At 49.4% G+C, this 19,956-nt stretch overlaps 1 protein-coding gene across 1 annotated transcript in view; it reads right to left on the bottom strand.

Moving 5' to 3' along the window:
* Positions 1–19,956, bottom strand: part of LTA4H (leukotriene A4 hydrolase) — a 118,190-nt gene that overhangs the window by 87,768 nt on the left and 10,466 nt on the right. Inside the window, exons 3-4 of the mRNA XM_078860811.1 lie at positions 19,582–19,712; positions 15,124–15,244 (exon numbers count right to left, since the gene is read on the bottom strand). Coding sequence (XP_078716937.1) covers positions 15,124–15,244; positions 19,582–19,712 — 252 coding nt within the window. The remainder of the gene's footprint in view (positions 1–15,123; positions 15,245–19,581; positions 19,713–19,956) is intronic.

Below are 19,956 nucleotides of genomic sequence, written 5' to 3' on the forward strand. Positions count from 1 at the left end.
GCTGCTCCTGGAGGGTAACATGGAAACAAGCCGACTTTCATATTGTACGCCCGTCCAATTCAACGCCGCCACGTGGTTATCGAGCGCAAGCATCCTTATCCCGAAATAGTTTTACGTCCTGTCCACATTCCTATGACGAAGGCCAGTCTCTACTAAAGAGCCACCCCACGACGCGACCTGCCGAGTATAACGTCACGTGCCAATGTTCACATTGGGAAAGTGTGTATCTTTTATAAATAAAACTTATTAAGCGTTAAAATACATTTATTTGTGCAGGAAATCTTCATTTGAATTTGAAGACTGATCATCAGGATGGTCATGCATTGCAACGTTTGACCAATTTCTTAACAAGAGGCCCAAGATCTCTTCCCTGATAGTGTTTGGCATATTTCCCAACGTAACGTCGCACGCCTGTTGCTAAATTTGGTTGTGAGAACCTCTCTTCAAACTCGCAGGCGCGTGAGCTGAAAGAATAATAACTGGCGCATTAAAACACTCGTACAGGTCACGGTGTAAACAGATTCTCTGTGTTGGCTGGTGGAAGGATCATCACACATATTTGGTACAATCATTGCGTGGCTGAACCCTAAATTCAATTGTGCGTCATGGGTAACGAAAAGTTCACACATGGGAAGCAACAGGAGTAACTGGCGAAAACACATCAATGTACCGCCCTTAGTCTATCAATTGCTAGAAGGCCGCCCAACGCGGTGACGGTTGTGGGGGTTATTTGGCCATACTTCACCACGTTGGTTAGTGCAGGTTGCCGATGGAGCTGGGGGGGGGCAAGACCAGCTCAGATATCTCTGTGCCAGTGATGTTCACCATAACCAGGAATCAAACTGAGATCGCCGAGTTCATAGTGCACTGCGCTGCAAACCTGGCTACCAAACATTACACACTCCCTTCGGGCAGGTCAGCAACCCACTTGCTCTGCTGCGCTCAACTGATCACCTCTCGTAGCCCTGCAGCTTGGGAGTTTCCCTATACCAGGGGTCGGCAACCAAAATAAAAGAAGAGCCATTTCTTTCCAATTCGGTACAAAATTCAGTATTTCAAGAGCCGCAATGCATCTGAGTACATACTGTACATACGTACATATCGTCAAGAAGCAGCCCGTAAAGAGCCGCATGCGGCTCCGGAGCCGTAGGTTGCCGACCCCTGCCCTATACGAAGCAACAGCAACACAAAATGGCCAATTCTTGGAAGCGATGAGAAGAAATAATTAATTCCATTTAGAAAATGCAAGGCTCTGGAAATACATAAAAATAACCCGTTGGCCAAGGGGAGAAAAAAAAAACTCAAGTTTTGGAGCGAATCGAGGTAACCCAAAAGCAAGAGAAAATAAAAGTGCGGGGCGTTGAGGTGGGGATCAAACGGCGCCGCCGCCGCCGAATGGCGACGACCGCTGGGGCAGGGCGCTCGCTGCACGGCCGGGGAGCAGCGCAGCAGAGCGCACGGCGCAGTGTGGCGTGGAGCAGGAGGAGCCGCGTCCAGGGAACGCACAGGGGGCGCAGCCCACCGGTCGAACGATGATGTCCCAGGCTCTTCGGACACCCGCTGCCGCCCCACAGGCCGCACGCTTGACCCCAAATACCTTTGGGGTTACCACTTACGGGTGAAAATTCAACGTTTTTACACCTTGCAAACGTGCGCATTGTCACACACAACAACTCTGGCTGTCGCCTGATGAGGCTTGGTTGTAATTACCGGCGAAAAATCACGGTACTCGAATTGTAAATGTTGTGGGTTTACTGTCCAACACACCGCTGTGCTGAACTAGTAACGATTTGTCCCGTTCCGTTTACGTGACAAACCTTACCAATTGGCTGTGTCAGGTGGTAGCGGGTTTAATGACGCGCAAAAAACCTCGCTTTTGGATGCACGCAGATCACAATGTGTGGTGTTATCGACAAGTCCTAAGTGTCTCCCTACTCAAAATAGCCGATCATCTTCCCTTTCGGTATTCCAGGTTTCAGTGATTGAAGATCCACATTCCCTCATTCCTGTGGCGGAGACCCGTTTCACTTTCCGACGCGCAGAAGGCGACTTCCCACGATTCACCCTGGTGGAGCGATGGGTTTCTGAGTTCACCCCCCGACGGGAATTTGAGCTCGGGACCTGCCGACTGTCGAGTGGAACGCTCTTCCCCCTTTGTACAGCCGCCCTTGCGAACAGGGCTCCTAATCCCGTCACACCGTCGGCACCACGGACTCCCAGCCGCCGCAGGCTGCGCTTGAAAGGCAAAACTTTGTTTAATCGATGGTTTATCATCTGCTGCTACAGCAGCAGCAATACAATGTATTCTGTCAGCAATTAAAACAAAACATGCAAAATGCTTTTCGGCTTATGCAATTCCTGTAAGTAAAAGTGTCATTAGCGGATGCCTGCATTGGTGCGCGTGAGCACGGCACTCTGAAGGTTATTTGAGACCGCTGCTGATGAATGGCAGCGACCCTTTGAGGGCTCTCTGCTCACACCCCGCAGGATGCCCGACTCTGGATATCTCCACTATCAAAGCCCATTAATAACCGGGCTCACATAAATCATCGTGGCGGCACGGTGACATGCTGAAACTGGAGTCGCCGCAGAACCAAAAAACGCCGCTTGACTGCTCACACTGCTGCCCCTCGCCCGCCTTGAGCCGTGTATTGGATTCTGAGATTGGTTCTGGATCATTCCCCTGTTAAGTCTCACGTACAGAGAGCGAGCACGTGCCAAAGAACGTGCTCCTGCCCGTACTCATTACGCCATGATTCACGTCACACTCCTCAGGTGGAAATGTAGGGTTATTATTTTTAGCGTGCTCGTTTGATACGGCTCGTATTTAAACACGATGGAAAAATCTCACCTCAGTCGTTTTGACCGGTAAAATCAACTGGGTATGTCCCGTGACCTCTTTGCGAGCCTGCCACACTTTACATGCATGTGTGTACTGTATGTTGAACTTCTTTCGCACCGTACGTAGCCAACCGTGCTAATATCGCAGAGTGTCAAACTGTACCTCACCTGGCATGTGTGCTGTGGTCATGTGACCTTCACTTAGCAGCCGATGGAGGTTGTTTTTGTTGTTGCTTTGCGATGTGGAGGCATAGTGCATCGCGCACTGCACTAGAACGCACAAACTCCATCTCGATTCCTAACCACGCACATTGGTAGCAAGCTGTATCTGAACCAGCCAGGTAAATGAGTACCTACTACTCGGTTACAAGGAAATCATCACTGCGTAGACAAAAAAAGCGGCCCACCGCACTGCAGACGGCACCGCCGCTTGCGAGCATTTGCGCTCACTCACAGCAACGTCCTTGACGTTCGCCAGGCTTTCCTCTGTCCTCAAATGTAAAACTACCACATTTCTGGAGGCTCAACGAGGACGCAAAGTAAGCTGCCAGCCCCTCCCTCCATACACCAACCACGCCGATCATGACATAGCCACACCCACTGTCGCATAGCCACACCCACTCCACCGCTAGCCCGGCCCAGACATGGTGAGTGGCCTCCTTCTTGCTCTTTGTGACGTGGGCCCAGACCCCAGGGCTCATTGGGCCCCACGCAATCACAAGTCGGACATGAGGGCAGATAGTGTAATGCTGGGACAAAATCCAGAGTTTCAGAAATGTCTTTGAGACAATGGGATGGAGTCAGAGCGACGCTCGGCAGGTGCGCACATGCGTGTACGTAGACAGCGGCGATCAGCAGCTGTGCACACGCGTGTACGTGGACAGCGGCGATCAGCAGCTGTGAACATGCGTGTACATAGGCAGCGATGCTCGGCACTGGCGTCTGTGTGGCGGCCGCGTGGCGCGGAGCGGAGGCTGGCAGCACGTGCCGACCTAGCGCGCCGCTCCGTACACGCGGTCGGTGACGCCGGCGAGTGCCAAATTTACCCGGCACCTGCCGCTGCCCGCCAACCAAGAGTCCCCACCGTGTCCTTGCCTGGCAGAGCCACGTGCTCTTACGCGGGGTGGGGGGGGGGCGGTGGGGTGAGCGGCAAGCGGGCACAGGGCCGGATTAAGATTTTGTAGGCCCCTGGGCTACAGGTACTGTGAGGACCCCAGTAATATTTTCAAAAGGAAAACAAAGTTAAAGAAAAATAACATTTATTTTTATGGCTAACAACAAATCAAATTCAGCATTCACAAGTGAAATAACTTTTCACTGGACTGCAGCCCCTAAAGCCCCGTGCTTTCATCCAGCCCTGAGCGGGCAGGCTCACTTTTTGGATGGGCTTGGACCAAGTGGCGGAAATTTTACCCCTGGGCGGCCGACCACACAGGAGACGTGTTTTCAACTCGCCGTGATGCGTCGTCCGAGGGTGCACTCTTTGACTCCCGAGTGATGGTGTCAACTACAGAGTGGATCCGTCGTCACTTGGGAGTTTGGTGGCGCTCACCGATCCGAAGCCGGCGGTGGAGGTTTCACGTGATTCTTCATAGGACGAACGGCCACTGTTGACTTTTCAAAAAGCAGTCCTGGTTATGTTGATCCAACCTGGGTGTGAACTTACATTGTTATTACGACTACTACATGTGTTTACTCGTTGAGTCTCATGACTTTTCTCCAGCCAAGTATTCTCAATAGTGGATCGACGGCCGCTTTGTATCACCCAATGGAGTGATTTGTGGGTCATGATGTCATGGGTTCTGCAATGTCTACTGTGAAGCAGACGCGGCAAAATTGTCGGTTAACAACACCCACGGTATTAACCAGGGCGGCCGCTGGGATTGGAACCGTGATCCTCTTCGGAGAGTGGTGAACGCGCTGCCGCTAGGCCGCGTCACCGCCCCACGTCTTTACGACTGTCAGGCACTCTGCCACAGTGCCAACCCGGCTGTTGATAAAGAATCATTAGAATCTTTATTTAGAGTGCAGGAGGAATCCGATGTGCTACAAAGCTCTTTCGTTCACAGATGTCCAGTAAGGGCTTCGAGTGCGGCAGTGGCCAGCACGTTAACCACTATCCGCAGATTGATACAAATAAAAGTCAAATTCACGTTGCAGCCTTCCGGCCTACAAGCGGGCATGGAGTGGGCAGTGCGAGTGCCATTATATAACTCTTCCAATCTATTGCTGTTGCTGTTATTTGCACGGTGGGAGATCAGCCACAAAAGCCTTTTATTCAGCCCCAGCTAAGACAGAACTGTCATCACAAACACCCTGTAACGTGTTACAACATATTTCAGGATAAAGTTACAACCAAAGGCCAAATAAATCCATAACTTGCTTAAGGATTAAATTAGCTTAATACCATTTACTTAAATCTTGAAGCTGTCAGCGAGTCAATAGGGTAACTTGGAATGTCGGGCCAACTCTTTTTTTAGTTTTCCCCCAAATGAGAGATACGAAATATAATTGATCAAGCTCCATGTATATTTATCCATCTGTATTATTACCCATTTCATCCAAACATTTATTTACAAGTGTAAAGTTTCTGTGAGACAGAAAAGCAACGTAACAATATGCTCAGTTGCACCTCCGATTAGCACGGTTGGCTACGTATGGTGCGAAAGAAGTTCAACATACATACATACATATTACCTGCTCGGAAATTTGGATCAGAGTATAAATATGACATAAAGTACGTAAAGAAGCAAGGACAGAGGCAAGTTGGGATTACAGTGAGAGACACGAAAGCACAAACACAAGGATCAGTGAACAACAGCAAGTTCGGAGGCATCACATTGACACTCTGTCGGGCGCGGCCGAAGAGGTAAAATAACAAATAAAACGGACACTGACGCCTATCTGAATGCAGTCACACCATCACCTCACACAGAAATCCTCTGCCATCAAGAAACTCATACATCGTGCTAAGAAAGTGTCATACGGTGAAGGTCTAAGGAGTGAGAGGAAACATGTTAAAGAAACGCAGAAATTAAACGGTTACAATAATGCACAAATCAACAGGGAACTGAATGCCAAAACCAAATCAAATAGCACAAGCGTAAAAACTGACCAAGCAATTAAAATTATTAAATTATCGTAGATTGTGAGAGTAAGTGATGAACTAGCCAGATTTTTGAAAAAACAAAACATCCGAGTGAGATTTGGCACGGTACATGAAATACAAAAACTAATATCTGGTACTAAAGATGTATTACCGAAGCTATCAACAGAAGGTGTGTACCGGATTAATTGCACTTGTGGCATCCTATGTTGGGCAAACAGGACAAATGATCAGCAAAAAACTAAAAGAACACCAAAGAAATATTAAAAACTCCCAGATACAACTGTCGGCAGTGGCAGAAGACGCTGGCCAACCAGGACACTCAATTGATTTTTATAATGTTGAAGTTCTGTGCAAAACTAGTTACTTCTGGCCAAGACTAATTGGAGAATCTATTGAAATTGAGAGAAATTTAAATAATGTAAGCATTCTGATAGCTACGGGATTATATTCTTAGGTTTTTCGTGACTTTACCGAAAAAACCTAAGAATATGAATCCTTGCAGTCACGAAAGCTTCAAATCTAGAGCTACGGGATTAGTGCTGCTTGGAAGCGAATTATCAAGTAATACACTGTTTTAACTGCATGCCTAAACAGGTCACCATACGTCGATGGTGATTAACTGTGAGCATACAATAACAAGTATTGCGATTTATTGCACCCAAAAACGGCAGGATGTACTTTCATGGTGTGTATGCATAACGTGCATGCATAATGTATGTTGAACTTCGCACTTGAGTGGCTGACAAGTGACGACATCACATTTATCCCTCTATTTAGGACCGAAGCAGGAGGATTTCTAAACAAATCTGTCTCTCTGCCTGATAATACTCGTGAAATATCGTACTCGAACTGTCCATGTTGTGGGCAACACACCGGTGTGCTGAACTAGTAGCTAATTGCCACGTTTTGTTCACGTCGCAAACCATACTAATTGGCTGTGTCGGGGTTTACGCGATCTAACCCAAACACCTCTGTCATGGATCACATTGACTGTTAGGGAAACTAAGTGGGCTTGGCGAGGACGATGCTGGGAGGGATGCTGGCCTATGGATGAGAATGGCGATGGAATGGCAGCCCAAGGAGAAGGCACCCAAGGGGGTGACCACCGTGGAAATGGAGTGATGAGATGTGCTCGTGCGCAGGAGCGAGATGGATCGTGGCATCGCAGGACCGTGAGAGGGACGGTGGCGCTGTGGGGATGGCCTTCATCCAGCAGGGGATAGGTGCAGATAATGACCAAACAGAAGCCCCAGTGAATTCGAATTGTGACAAGAGTAAACACATTAAAATGTCACTATGTTTACATTCCAATTTTAAGTGATAATAAAGAAGAGATGAGCCTGCTGGTCACAGTGAGCCACAGTGGATATTCAGCCACACCACAGACTTCCCATCAACCCCATGCCTGCCTCACAGCCAACAACCCCCGCAGACCATTACAACGCGAGAGGGAGAGATTGGTGGCTGGGTGGGTAGGCATTCTACAGTCACCCAACCCTCTATGCGAGTGTTCTTCATTGCAAGGCCGGTAGGTCAATGGCGGACCCTGGTGGCCTTTAGTGCGGCCCCTGACATGCGGCCCGGGACAATACACAAACGTGAAAACACTCCATCATCATCATCATCATCGTCGTGCTGTCAAACCCGAATGGTTTCAAATGTATGAATGGTTTCGGCAAAAGTCACCCTCCTCTGAAAATTAGTGAAGAACACTGCTCTATCCAATCAACTTGTCACAATTCGATTAAGAAATGTTTTGTCTTGTCTATCCCTTCTCATTAATATAATTTGTGATATATTCTGTCTCATTCGTACAGTTGTGTTCACTTCACTAGCCGACTAGCAATATTATTAAAATACTAAATATGTTAGTTATTACAATAATAACGTACAAATACAATAAATGTCTTCACAACTGGTGTATTTATGCACCGTGCGTCACGCTCCGAGTTGATGACGTCACACTGGACCTCGTATTCCTATAAATAAAAAAACGTAAAGCCGCAGCCCTGCCAGGACTGCTCGTGCCTCTGCCAGGACTGCTCGTGCCTCTGCTGGCCGGCGAACGGGGGTGGGGACCTCGACTCAAGCGAGTGCACAAGGCCCCCCCCACCCGCCACGAGGGTATTCTGGCCTCGCTATCCCACGCTGGCCTGACATCGTGGGGGGGAAGGTAGGAGTACCCACACTTTACCCCACCACACATGACCCGACTGGTATAGTCCAAGTAGTAGTCTTGGAATTTCAATGCAAACACCGAAGGCTGCAATGGGCGTGCCAAAGCCAAAGGCAAAACTTAGCATTGACCATAAAGCAGTGGTTCCTAACCTTTACTGCAGCCTTGCACTTTGGTACTCAATCGTAAAAAAAAAATGTTAATAAATGCATAGGTTTGATGAAACAAAGTAATTGTACTTACCCGCCCGTCCTTAATTTGTATTTTCGATGATTAACCGTCTAAAAAAATCTGGCCATATCTCGCACCCCGGGTTAAAAACCACTGCCCTAATGAGTTGAGGAGGAAATGTACCCAGGCGCCGTGGGTGGCTGCCTTGTTCACGAGTTGCTCTGCAAGCAGCAGGAAACCTGAGTGCCCAGGAAAAAAAACATGTCACGGTGACAACACTCAAAAGTCTGGGACTAATAAGAACCCGTTTGCTGTGCTGCCATCTCCCGGCACATCGTGCGGCTCGGAGGTGGTTTGGGAGTTTCATGGCACGTATTGACTTCCTCGCCTGATATACAGGAAGTCTTCATCGGTTCGATCCGGACCCTGATGCCTGCATATTTGGAATTTGCATGTCTATATCTCCACGTGGTCGTGTGGATTTTTCTCCAGGTCCTCCGGTTTTTCCCTCCACGTTTAGAAGTATGCATTTATAGAATTTCCACGATATATAAGCCACTTTGTTGAGCTATAATTTGTGGCCAGGTCACTTCTGAGCTACGTATCTCAGTGGACCATACCTGGTAAAAAAAAAAAATGTTGCTTAGTTTAGTTTGAAATCTGTGGGATCCACAAGCCGAGCTTCCGAAGCACAGGATTACAGGTGTGCACCACGGCAATGGGACCCACCAGCATCATCGTCAAGTCAAAGCGTCAAAGCAGCAATGCAACTGTGCTCGTCTCTCCGACAGTGGCCAACCCTGCCTAACCCCAAGGGCGACTACGTCCAGCTGAAGTTCACAGTTCGTCAACAGCGGTGGCCCGAGGTGCAAGTTTACGCAGCCGAGTAGATTAGTGACAGCATGCCTCACCACTGGGCAAGGCTGCTGGGAGTCAAAGGTTCAACTCCTGCATTGCTGCAGTAAACGCCTGTGATAATTCACCCAAGAGGACCGACCGTCGGGACACAAACGTAATGCTTACAAGGCAGCCAGGCGAGCATTGCGTGCAGAAATATGCCTGCTAATGTTAACTTGTTTGCTTCCTTAAGGCTTAAAATGCTGCCACTGAATTCATATTTGGGGGTGGGCAACGCTGCCCAGCGGTAGGACATTCACCGCTTGTTGCACGGGTTCGAGGTTCGAATCCAGAGGCCATCCTGGTTAATACTCTGGCGTACTACCCGTAAAATCTACACCGTCTACTTCACAGTGGACGTTAAAGAGCCCCCGATGTCATACAAAATGGGGAGGCTGCTAACTTCCATGTCACGGTCCAAATTTTCCAAAGAAAAAAAATGGTCTGCGATTTACTTAATTTGCGATTACAAACACCAATATATTCCCCAACGGTGAAACTACTTTTTTGGCGAGCCATCGAACAAAAATAGTCACCGCATCGTGCACTTTCGCGGCCATCTGGAATGCTGTTACTTCCGATATTAGGAAGGCACTGGAGCTCTACACTTTTAAATGATTTACATTGAAAACGAATTTCTTTAGAACTGCTTTTTTGTGTAGTTTGTTGTCCTACCCCGTACCTCTGATTAACACGGTTGGCGACGTACAGTGTGAAAGAAGTTCAACATACTGACAAACAACATACGACTGTGAAATACGGCGTCTTTGTGATTTCACGATGGCTCTGCACAATAAGAATGGCGCGATACCAAACGTATAAACAAGAATTATTCATTCATTTTCAAAAAGGTATTATACGCCCGTATATGGCAATGTCATTCTTATTCATGACCAGCAGGACCTCATGCACGCTCTGTCCCGAGGGATGCGCAGGGCTGTGCTCATGAATATCAATGAGCTCACGATCCCTCTCAGTGTCCCCATGACCCTCGCCAACCCTCCCACCGCTTTTACAACACGAGTCAACGGACGAGCGGGCGACATTCACGATCCATTTGTGCACAGTGCGACTCGATATTTTTTAGCAATCCCACGTGTAGATAATCGACATTTTAATTCGCTTGCCTTTTTTTTTTATACTGAAAATGCATCAGTTTGGACAATGCACAGTTAAGAATGAGAAGCGTCCAGTTTGTGTTGAGATCCTGGTGAACGCTGACTTGGCAGAGCTGATCGAGGTACAATCCTGTCCTCCTATCACGAGGGAGGTGCATTCCCGAAGGACACCGCGTTATGGAAAAATCACGTGACATTAAAAAAACAGGGTAAATCACAGTCCGCGATAGCACGTGAGATGCGTACGCAGGCTGAACAAAGACTGAGGCGCGTGGGTAGCATTCAGAAGCATCCAGCAGCATCCCAATGCCCTGTGTGATGCTACGCCGAGGCCGCCGTACGACCGCTTATTCCTACCTCGCGTAACGTCGTTCTGTTCACCCGATCGCGTTATATCTAATTCGCATCCACGTTATAAAAAAATGTGCTCCCTATTGCGTCATGAAAGCAACTTCACGCGTGATAGGAGAACGGACTGTACAAGTAAATATACAGGGTGATCCATTTACAGACGACCCACTGATTCATAATCGTTGAGAAACACGAGGTGTTTGGGGCATTCTTGCAGGACTCTGTTTCACTGGCACAGCCTGCAGTAGTTTCACACAAGTACTCCCTCGTTATTCACGAGGGATACGTTCATCACTTTATCTCTCATCACTTTCTTTCTCTCTCTCTCTCCCTCGACGCAGCCATGTAGAGATCCAGGTGCTATTCGTGGACAGTCAAAAATCGCGGACAGTAAGTTCGTGAATAACGAGCGAATGCTGTACTCTTTTGTCATTTGCAAGAAATTTCCCAATTAGGCAAATGTGGACCGTGTTCGAATGATGTCACGGGATCCTCAGCGTCCACTTCGAGGCCGAGGAGGGGGCGCATCGCACGGCTTACACGCTCGCGGTACTAACCAGGGTGGCCGCTGGGCCCCGAAACCCGCGACCCGCGAGGCTGTGCGGCAAGCGGCAACCGCACCTGGGCCGAGTCACGGCACCCCCGGTGGCTCGTGACCATCTTCTTACTTTCTTCACAAACGGGTGAGCGAGCAAAGTGAAAGCTAAGCCTCCCCCCCCACGCCTTACAGCAAATAGAGAAGGGAAAGCAGAGGAGGGTTAAACGATTAAAAGGGAAAGAGGTGTAAGCGGGAAAGGGGGAAGGTACACATCCAGCAACGGATAAACCAAGAACGGGGGCCGCCACTTGCTCCCAAAATGGAGATGTTCCGTTTAAACGGGGCGAGATTCTACGAAGCAACGAGTCAAAGGGATTTCCTGCGCAAGTGAGCACCGAGGCAGCGCTCATTTCCAACGAGCCTCTCCTGAGTGCAAACACGTTGGACTTCCCCACAACGTGGCACCTAAATTTATCGATCGCAGAGGGATGATGGCAGCTCGAGTCAACCCACGGATAAGAGTTGAACTCGCAACTCTTCCGAATGCGAGCGGCTCGCTTTACCGCTGAGTCCCCTCGCCCCCCCCTCCCCCGCCGATGAAACTCTACGAGAGAACCGGATGCGCTTACAAAGTTAGAGCTGGCCAGAGAGCGAAGGACAAAGACTCCAGCAAAGGTGTCGGTAAACACTCTCGAACGCACGACTCCTCTCGTACTCCAATCGGTCAGTTGGCCGAGCGTAATCTGGCATTACAAGTTGAATTAATTCATTCAGCGCGTCTGCAATTGCCGAGCCGTGCAGCGGCATCCTCTGCGGCCACGTTCAGCTCTCGTAGCCCTCCGCTGAGCTTGGTCAGCGGAGAGTCGTCAACAGACACACGGTGGCGCTCTTTGTGTAGAACCGCAGCTGCAGTGTGGTCGTGAAGACTCCAACAGTGGAGGTTGCCTTCCATTGGCAGATTAACATTTCACCTTCGCCAACTACTTGGGTTACATTTCGGCTGACTTTTTATGATTCTAAAAAGTCGCTTATTACACGAAAAAAGTCTGATAAACACATATAGACGCTTTATACACCGGTAACATCCGAGTGCAACTTTGCTCGATCTCCGTCACAAAGTCACAAATCATCTGAACGAGCGTCCCATCCCCAGTTAAATAGAAGGGTGATGAAGATGAACGGCTCTTCGCCCCACGCGAATCAAATCGCCACGTGAGACGGCACAAGGCGAGCCCCGCCACGGGATCGCCGGCGAGACCTTCTCGGCGATTATCGATACGTGCGGCAAGTGGCCGCGGCCACCTAAGAATAGCGGCTCTAATGTGGGAAAGGGCCATGGAGAGGGCACGGAATGGAATTCCAGGCACGCCTGCGCACAAGCACTCACGCGGCGCGCACTGGCAGGAGCTCAAACCGCGCTCGTCGCGTTCGTTCCCCGGCGTGTTTTCGGGTCGTACCGCGCACTGTTTGGTACGACGTCCCAATTTTTAGAAGCACGTGCTGGCACATGCATCACCTCGCCGTTGTGGCCGAGATGTTAACTTCCTCGCCCAGTATGCAGGAGATCGTGGGTTCGATCGCGATCCTGACGCCTGCGTTCTTCCAAGTTAACTTTTGATGGAATACGGAGAAAATGGCCCCAACCACAGGAATGTGGAGTTTTCACAGCTGGCTGAGAGCTGCCAATGGAGATGAGATGACCGCTCTCTCAAGGTTCTCTGAGCAAGGAGACTCGTCAACTGTTTGGAAAAGTATCCAGCGGTTCCAGAACGTGAAGCAAACCCGAAATCAGTCAAATGCAATTTTTTATGTAATTTTCCTTTAATCGACGAAGAGCGGGATGGAAAGTAAAAAATGCTGCCAGTTTGGTGATGATCACACTGTCAAGAGGCGCAGAAGAGGAGCAGTGATCTTCCGTCATTCGTACAGTGATGTAGCGGTTGATGTGAGCATCAGCGAATGCATTTGAGATATTCCAAATTGTTTTTAAAACTTTCACTAATATTCAAACATTTGGGAAATGGCATCATGTCATGAGTCGAGGCATCCACTGAGAATTATCTCACGTCGGTGCATCGCCACATGTTGGATAACGGCCCGTGAAAGGTGATTTCCCAGAACCACTTCTGAGGTCTATTCCAGTAACCTCAATTTCCGCAATTAGGAGCTGCCATAGAGATTTCCATCGCATGACGGTCGAATATAAACTTTTGCAGATAAACCACATCAACCGGCGTAGCTTCCCACATGACAACTTGATTTTATTAGCTATGTCGGGTGGTGGAGGGTTACACCTACACAATCTGACCAAAAATAAAACTTACTACGAATCAGAAAACTTTGTTTTTGCATTCGGACAGATGCTGAATATTTGACTAAATAGTAGAAGCTAATTTATTGTGATGGTTTTTGGGTTCACTACTATTGTGTTTTCTTTATCGTTTGTTGTTGTAACGTTCTTACCCGCCCCGACTGGACATCTGTGAAAAAAGAGCTTTATAGCTCATCGGATTCCTCCCCCAGTATAAATAAATATTCGGATTCTGATATCAACAGCCATACGAAAGAAGAGATCGCGAGTGGCTGCTCAGAATCAAACGCCCGGAATCCCAGCAGAATCGGCTCGGGTGCGCCCTGACCCCTGGTAGCCACCCGCCAAACTCTACTCGTAAAGATGTTCAGGAAGTACAAATTAAGCGTCGAAGTCAATTTGCAAAGGAATGCCAGGCCACTGCAGTGGTGAGAGCAAGTGAGGGGTCCATCAGGAGGGGTTGTTGCGCGTGTGAAGTTGAAATGATTCCACTGCGCTCCCCCTGGCTCCTGCCGTACCAGGGGTTATATAAGGAAACGAGACGTTTGGCAGCAACTGCAGTCTAGTCCAAGTTTCGGCGCACTTTGCATTTTATGAGTCCGAGTATATTTAGGAAGGTTGCAAACAGCTGATCACACGGTCCAAACAGCTGTGACTGCCCTGGATGGAAGACTCTTTACGATCTGGGATATTGCATTTCACACCGTGAGCCGCGACGGCAATGACGTCTGGGATTTTTTTTCTTTCCGTGCGACAGATCACGAAGAGATGCTCTCTCCAAAACAGCGGCGTAGCTCCCGCGCAGTGACGCGTCAAATCAAGCCACGAGTGCGCCGGCTCATTTGCGCCATTCTCACGTACGAGCGAGCAACGGTTTAGAGGCGAGTGTAGCCTGCCTCTAGGTGGGCAATGTTGCTCCGTGACTTTCACCAGATTAAGCAGTTTGTGGTGCCAATTTGGAGCGTGTCGTTGGCACGCATGGACTCCTATCATTCAAATAACGTCACGGTGTTTTTTTACGGATGGTGCCTATGTCACAGTTAATACAGCCGCAGTCATTGACCAGGAAAGCCGCTGGGCTCTTCTGTGTCACAAGCGGCAAGTACGTTACTGCTCAGTCTTGTCAATAATAATGAAAAAGAATAACTCCAACACACTGTCGGATGAAAGCTGCGGCAGGTAATGAAAAGGCAGCCAAAGGACAGACCACGTTGAAGAGGTTGGCACCATTTTCTGCTGTACTGCCTTCTCCTGGCAAGCCAGGGTACGCGAGACTCCTCAACGCCGACTCGGAGTTTTGCAACATTTGTGTGATCCGCCAACCCCTCGCATGCACAGAGCTGGATTACAGGCACGTGCTACCACTCATACACGCAACGGGGCAAATTATAAATAAATACATCGTGGGTTCAAATCCCAGTCTCGAGTTTACGAAGCTCCTGATCTCTCTGGGACGCCACGGTGGCTAGGAGATGTTAACTAACTCGCCTGGTATTCAGGAGGTCATGGGTTCGATCCCGACCCTGACGCCTGCATATTTGAAGTTAGCATGTCCTCCCCATGGTCGCTTGTGTGCGTGCGTGCGAGTCTGTGTGTCTGTGTGCACCACACCTGGCACTGGCTGAACAGGTAGGGGTGCTGCTTCCCCGCGGTCTGCTCGGGCGTGAGCCACTGCAGGGCTGAGGCACTCGGCGCCGTCTCGTACTCCACGTCCACGGTCACCTCCTGCCCCCTGGCGGCCACAGGGAGACACGCGTTCACGATCACTGTGGGCACCAACACGCGACCTGATGACCATCACCACTATGATCGCCGTCAACCACGAGACATGGGTGAAAGCGGGGTCGTGGCGGTGCCACGTGACCGGTCGTGAATTCCCACTGGGAACCACTTGAATTCTTCCTCTTCTTCCGTACGGCTGATGTAGATGGCAGAGCAACAAACTTCAAATTCACATTGAGGTGGTCAAGCCAGACTACCGCGTGAGGAGCCAGCGGAGTGAATCGTCGCTGTGGTGTCTCCTTCGTATTTGTGGATCGGGCATTGCGTCATTATACGTTATATGGTCTGTTCTGGATGACCACAGTTGCACACTACTGGAGAGTTTTTAATTGTCCATTCGTGCATCAGGTATCCGCATCTGTCATGGTTTGTGCAGTGGATGCGGTTTTAGAGTGGACCATGAGCTTCGTGGAGGATCAAACACAGGGATCTTCTGCGTTGACTCTTTCACAACGAAGTGTATGCGAGTTTATTTTGAACGTCGCCAAGCTTCGTGGGGGTTGAACTCGCACAGTGGGTACCAACACTATACCTATGACCACCATCATCACCACCACCACCATCACCACGAGACAAGGATGAAGGCGGCCTCCCCAAGCCGCCGCCACCTCTCACGAACCTGCGATCCCATTGCTCCATCTCCTCAGTGGACGTGTTCTAATTCATTGGCTGCCACTCCGTTTATTATTTTTGACCATCGTCCACCGCCCCTTCCAGCGACGTGTCCTGCCCTAGCCCACCTACGCTGAGTGCGGCGTAGTGATGGATACAACCATAAGGGACCCCCCCCCCCCCCCCCGTTGGTACCCGGTGATTTTTCGAAGCCCCTGCTTCTTCACCTACCCAACCGACGCCATGTAGAGACCCACAGACTCACACGAAGACCCACAGACTCACACAGAGAGCCACAGACCCACAGAGAGCCACAGATGCACAGAGAGACCCACAGACTCGCACAGAGATCCACAAACTCACACAGAGACCCACACAGGCTAACACAAAGACGCCATGGCTGGTGGATCCAAAGCTGCTGGGGGGGGCGTGGTTTTGGAGTGTTGGTCATGGCAGGGGGGGATTAATCATTCTTCACCACCCTGGCCAGGTCGAGTTAGTGAAGGGAACACATTTTGAAAATAATAACTACAATTAACAGACATGTTACTCCACTGGTGGATGAAGGCGCTGCCACACCGTGTGAGCTGTGACGGCCATACTTCACCACGCGGGTCGGTGAAGGTTGGGGTTGAAGGGGTGGCAGGATTGGCAAGACTGGCTCAGATATCACTTCCCATTGACGTCAGCCGTGGCCAGGAATCACATTTTTGGTCGCCGGGTTTATTGTGGGGGGTGTATTTGACCATACATCACCACCCCTGGTCAATGCGGGTCGGCGAACGTGCCACTGATGTTGGCCGTGGCCAGGAATCGAACTCAGGATGCGGGGTTCGTACCCTAGTGTGCTAACCACTGTGCCACCGCTCCCCCACCTTAATTCTAAGTACGTTTCCATTTTTAAGCATATTGGGCGAGTAATGATCCTGTAATTCAAACAGATTATAATCATTCTTACAGCTGGGTGCATCGATGCACATGCGTCGCTACAACTTTTTTCTGGTCAAAGGGTTGGAACGAATGAGACAGACGTAGGTTATACAAACGAAAACAAACCAAGGAGCCAGTACAACGTGCAACGTAGACGCGACAGACAGCACACACAAGGGAGGCGCCACTGGCGAGGAGGCATGGGCGAGAGTAAAGTGCACGCAGTTTCAGCGAGACAAGAGGGCACACGCACGTGACAGCACAAAAGAGAATGGAATCTGGAATCAAATCAGGATGCCAAGTTGTGGTAATTCATCAACACTTGGGATAGGTTACTTTTTCTATTCCCATGCATTATGCTGTCACACCTCATTATGATTTGCTCCGGTTACATGCACCAATTAAATTGTTCGCTTATACAGGGGATGCCTCACCGAGTCTCAAGACTAGTGTTCGTGAGAGTTCTGCAGAGGCATTGTTTGGCCAATTGCCACTTGTTGTTGTTGTTCTTTGCATTAATTATTTAGCCAGGAGATGAAAATGAACCCATTTAGAGGCATCAAACGGCAACTAATCTTCTGCATCGGCGGGTTTTGTTACGGCGTGTTTTTGCGTGTGGGAGGAAACTGGAGTAGCCTGGGAAGGAAACATCATGCTCAATTCTTGAGAACTGCGTTTTGTGTTTAGTTTGTTGGACTTCCCCCGCACCTCCGATTAGCACAGTTGGATAGGTACGGTGCGAAAGAAGTTCAACATACATACAAGCATAGGCATTTGGGTAAGACGACTCAGTAGTCCACTCATTAAGACAGTGTTCTTCACTAATTTTCAAAGGCGGGCCACTTTCGCCAATAAGACATCAGTGTGAGGGCCGCCACACATTTGAAACCATTGGGGAGTTTGACAGCACGACGATGATGGAGGAGTGTTTTCACACGTTGTGTATTGTCAGGGGCTGCACGTCAGGGGCAGCACTAAAGTCCACCAGGGGCCGCCATTGACCCGCAGGTACCACAGTGGCAAGATGCTAAGTCCCTCGCCTGGTAAACAGGAGGTCGTGGGTTCGATCCCAACCCTGACATCTGTATATTTGGAGTTTGCATGTTCTCCCCGTGGTCGAGTGGATTTTTATCCGGGTCCTCCAGTTTTCCCCTCACATTTAGAAACATGCGCTTAGAGTACTTGGCTCCCATAATTTTCCACGTGATAAGCCACTTCGTTGAGCTACCGTTGGTGGCCAGGTCGCTTGTGACAAAGAGCTGCATAGCTCAGTGGGCCTTACCCGGTGAAATAAAAATAGTTTAGAATTTAGTTTCAATGAACACTGCATTGATGGCACCAAACCATGAGCTTGCACTGCCCTCTCCTGGCCGGCTGAAGGACTCCCGCACCACTCAAACTCCTTGGGATCCATCGAGACGCGACGCTTGCGGTGTGGCAGTGAGAACGCAGCTTTGTCCCGCCACCCATTAGACAGCCACTCCGTAGAGTCCTCAGAAGCTATCCATTCTGGAGGGAGCATGATTACGGCTGCCCCAATCTGGTTAACAATGAGGGCGCAGAATGTCCAACGAGATGAAAGTGTCGTTCTATGCAGCTGTGAGGACCTCTGCAGCATATCGTCATGCTGGAAGTCGTGTTGCTGTGCACATTTGTTCGCAGCCCTGAAGCAGTCGTGGTAATTCTACGTTTTCTTAAAATGGGGGCAAGCCGTTCCATAGGATGACCTCTGTTAACTGGGAGATCTGCAATACAATAATCAAACCAGTATGAACCACAAAGTGGTTACCAAATGACTGAAGACACCCATTACCGTACTTAAAAAGGGGATTAGAATGAGTACTGCAGTCTGCACCCCTTTGGCTTCCAAAGGTAAAAACATGTATAATGTTAATAAATACACAGGTTTGATGAAACAGAGCAGTTGTACTTACGTGCCCGTGCTAAATTAGTGTTTTCGATTATTTACCTTCTAAAAGAATCTGACCATGTCTCGCACCCCCATAAAGGGCATCTTCACACTCCCTGGCGGTGCAGCATGCACCACAGGTTAAGAACCACTGCTCTGGCGGGATGCGTTTTCATGAGCGTCCCAGTGAATGGGTTTACTGCCAACATTATGCTCAAGAGCAATGCTTGACAGTCGGGGTGTCAACTTTACAACAACTATTACGACTCTGGGGAGGCAGTGATGGTGGAGGTGTTGTGGTTGACCCCAATGGCCATGATGAGCTCATCTCACCTTCACTCTTGGGCCATCGTGCCCTCCACTGTGGCCATCCTGAGAATGGCACTTTCAGTGCACATTTCCAAAACGTTTCAGATTTGCAACCTTTGGATGTGTAATGCCCTCGTTGTACATAAAACACACTTCAGTTGCTCACAAGCACAGGCCAGAACGCCTGTTCTGCAAAACCTGGCCAGCAAGTGCAATTGGGCAGCTCACTTATTTTTCAGGTAAACAGCGCAATAATTATCCGAAAATTTGTTTTGTATTTCTTTAGAACTGCTTTCTTTGTTTAGCTTGTTGTCTGTCCCGCGCACCTCCGATTAGCACGGTTGGCTACGTACGGTGCGAAATAAGTTCAGCATCCATTATCTTACGTAGATCTATATCGCACCTTATTTCGGAAGTTCAAAACGCAAAAAGTTATTTCTGGACCGCAAAAACAGACACGATTGTGACCATCGGTTCTCATTCTACCCTCGTACGCAGCACGTCCGGCGTCACCGTCGCACGCTTACTTCTCGACGGGCGTAGGGAGCGTGATCTCGAGCGCCGAGCCCAGCGTCTTGTGCGCCGCTCCCACGGCAAAGGTCGTGGGGCCATTGCTGGACGTCACCTTGAGGATTTTCAGGTCACGCGTGTCCAGCACCTGCAGTGGCGAGGGGACGAACGCAAAAGTGAAACCGTGACGTGAGTCACTGGGAGACAGACCTGTCAACCCCTTATCAGTGCCTATCTTGTTACAGACCAATTCAGACTTAATTGGTCACCCCGTGCCCTTATAAATCTCAGCGTTCATCCTACAAAGTCCCATCACAAAGGGAGAAACACAAACAAATAGACACCTTTTTTTGCCCGTATTGAAACGGCTGTACGATCTGAACACTCATTTT

This window comes from Lampetra fluviatilis, chromosome 11, assembly GCF_964198595.1.
Source record: "Lampetra fluviatilis chromosome 11, kcLamFluv1.1, whole genome shotgun sequence".
In the NCBI taxonomy this organism is placed as follows: Eukaryota; Metazoa; Chordata; class Hyperoartia; order Petromyzontiformes; family Petromyzontidae; genus Lampetra; species Lampetra fluviatilis.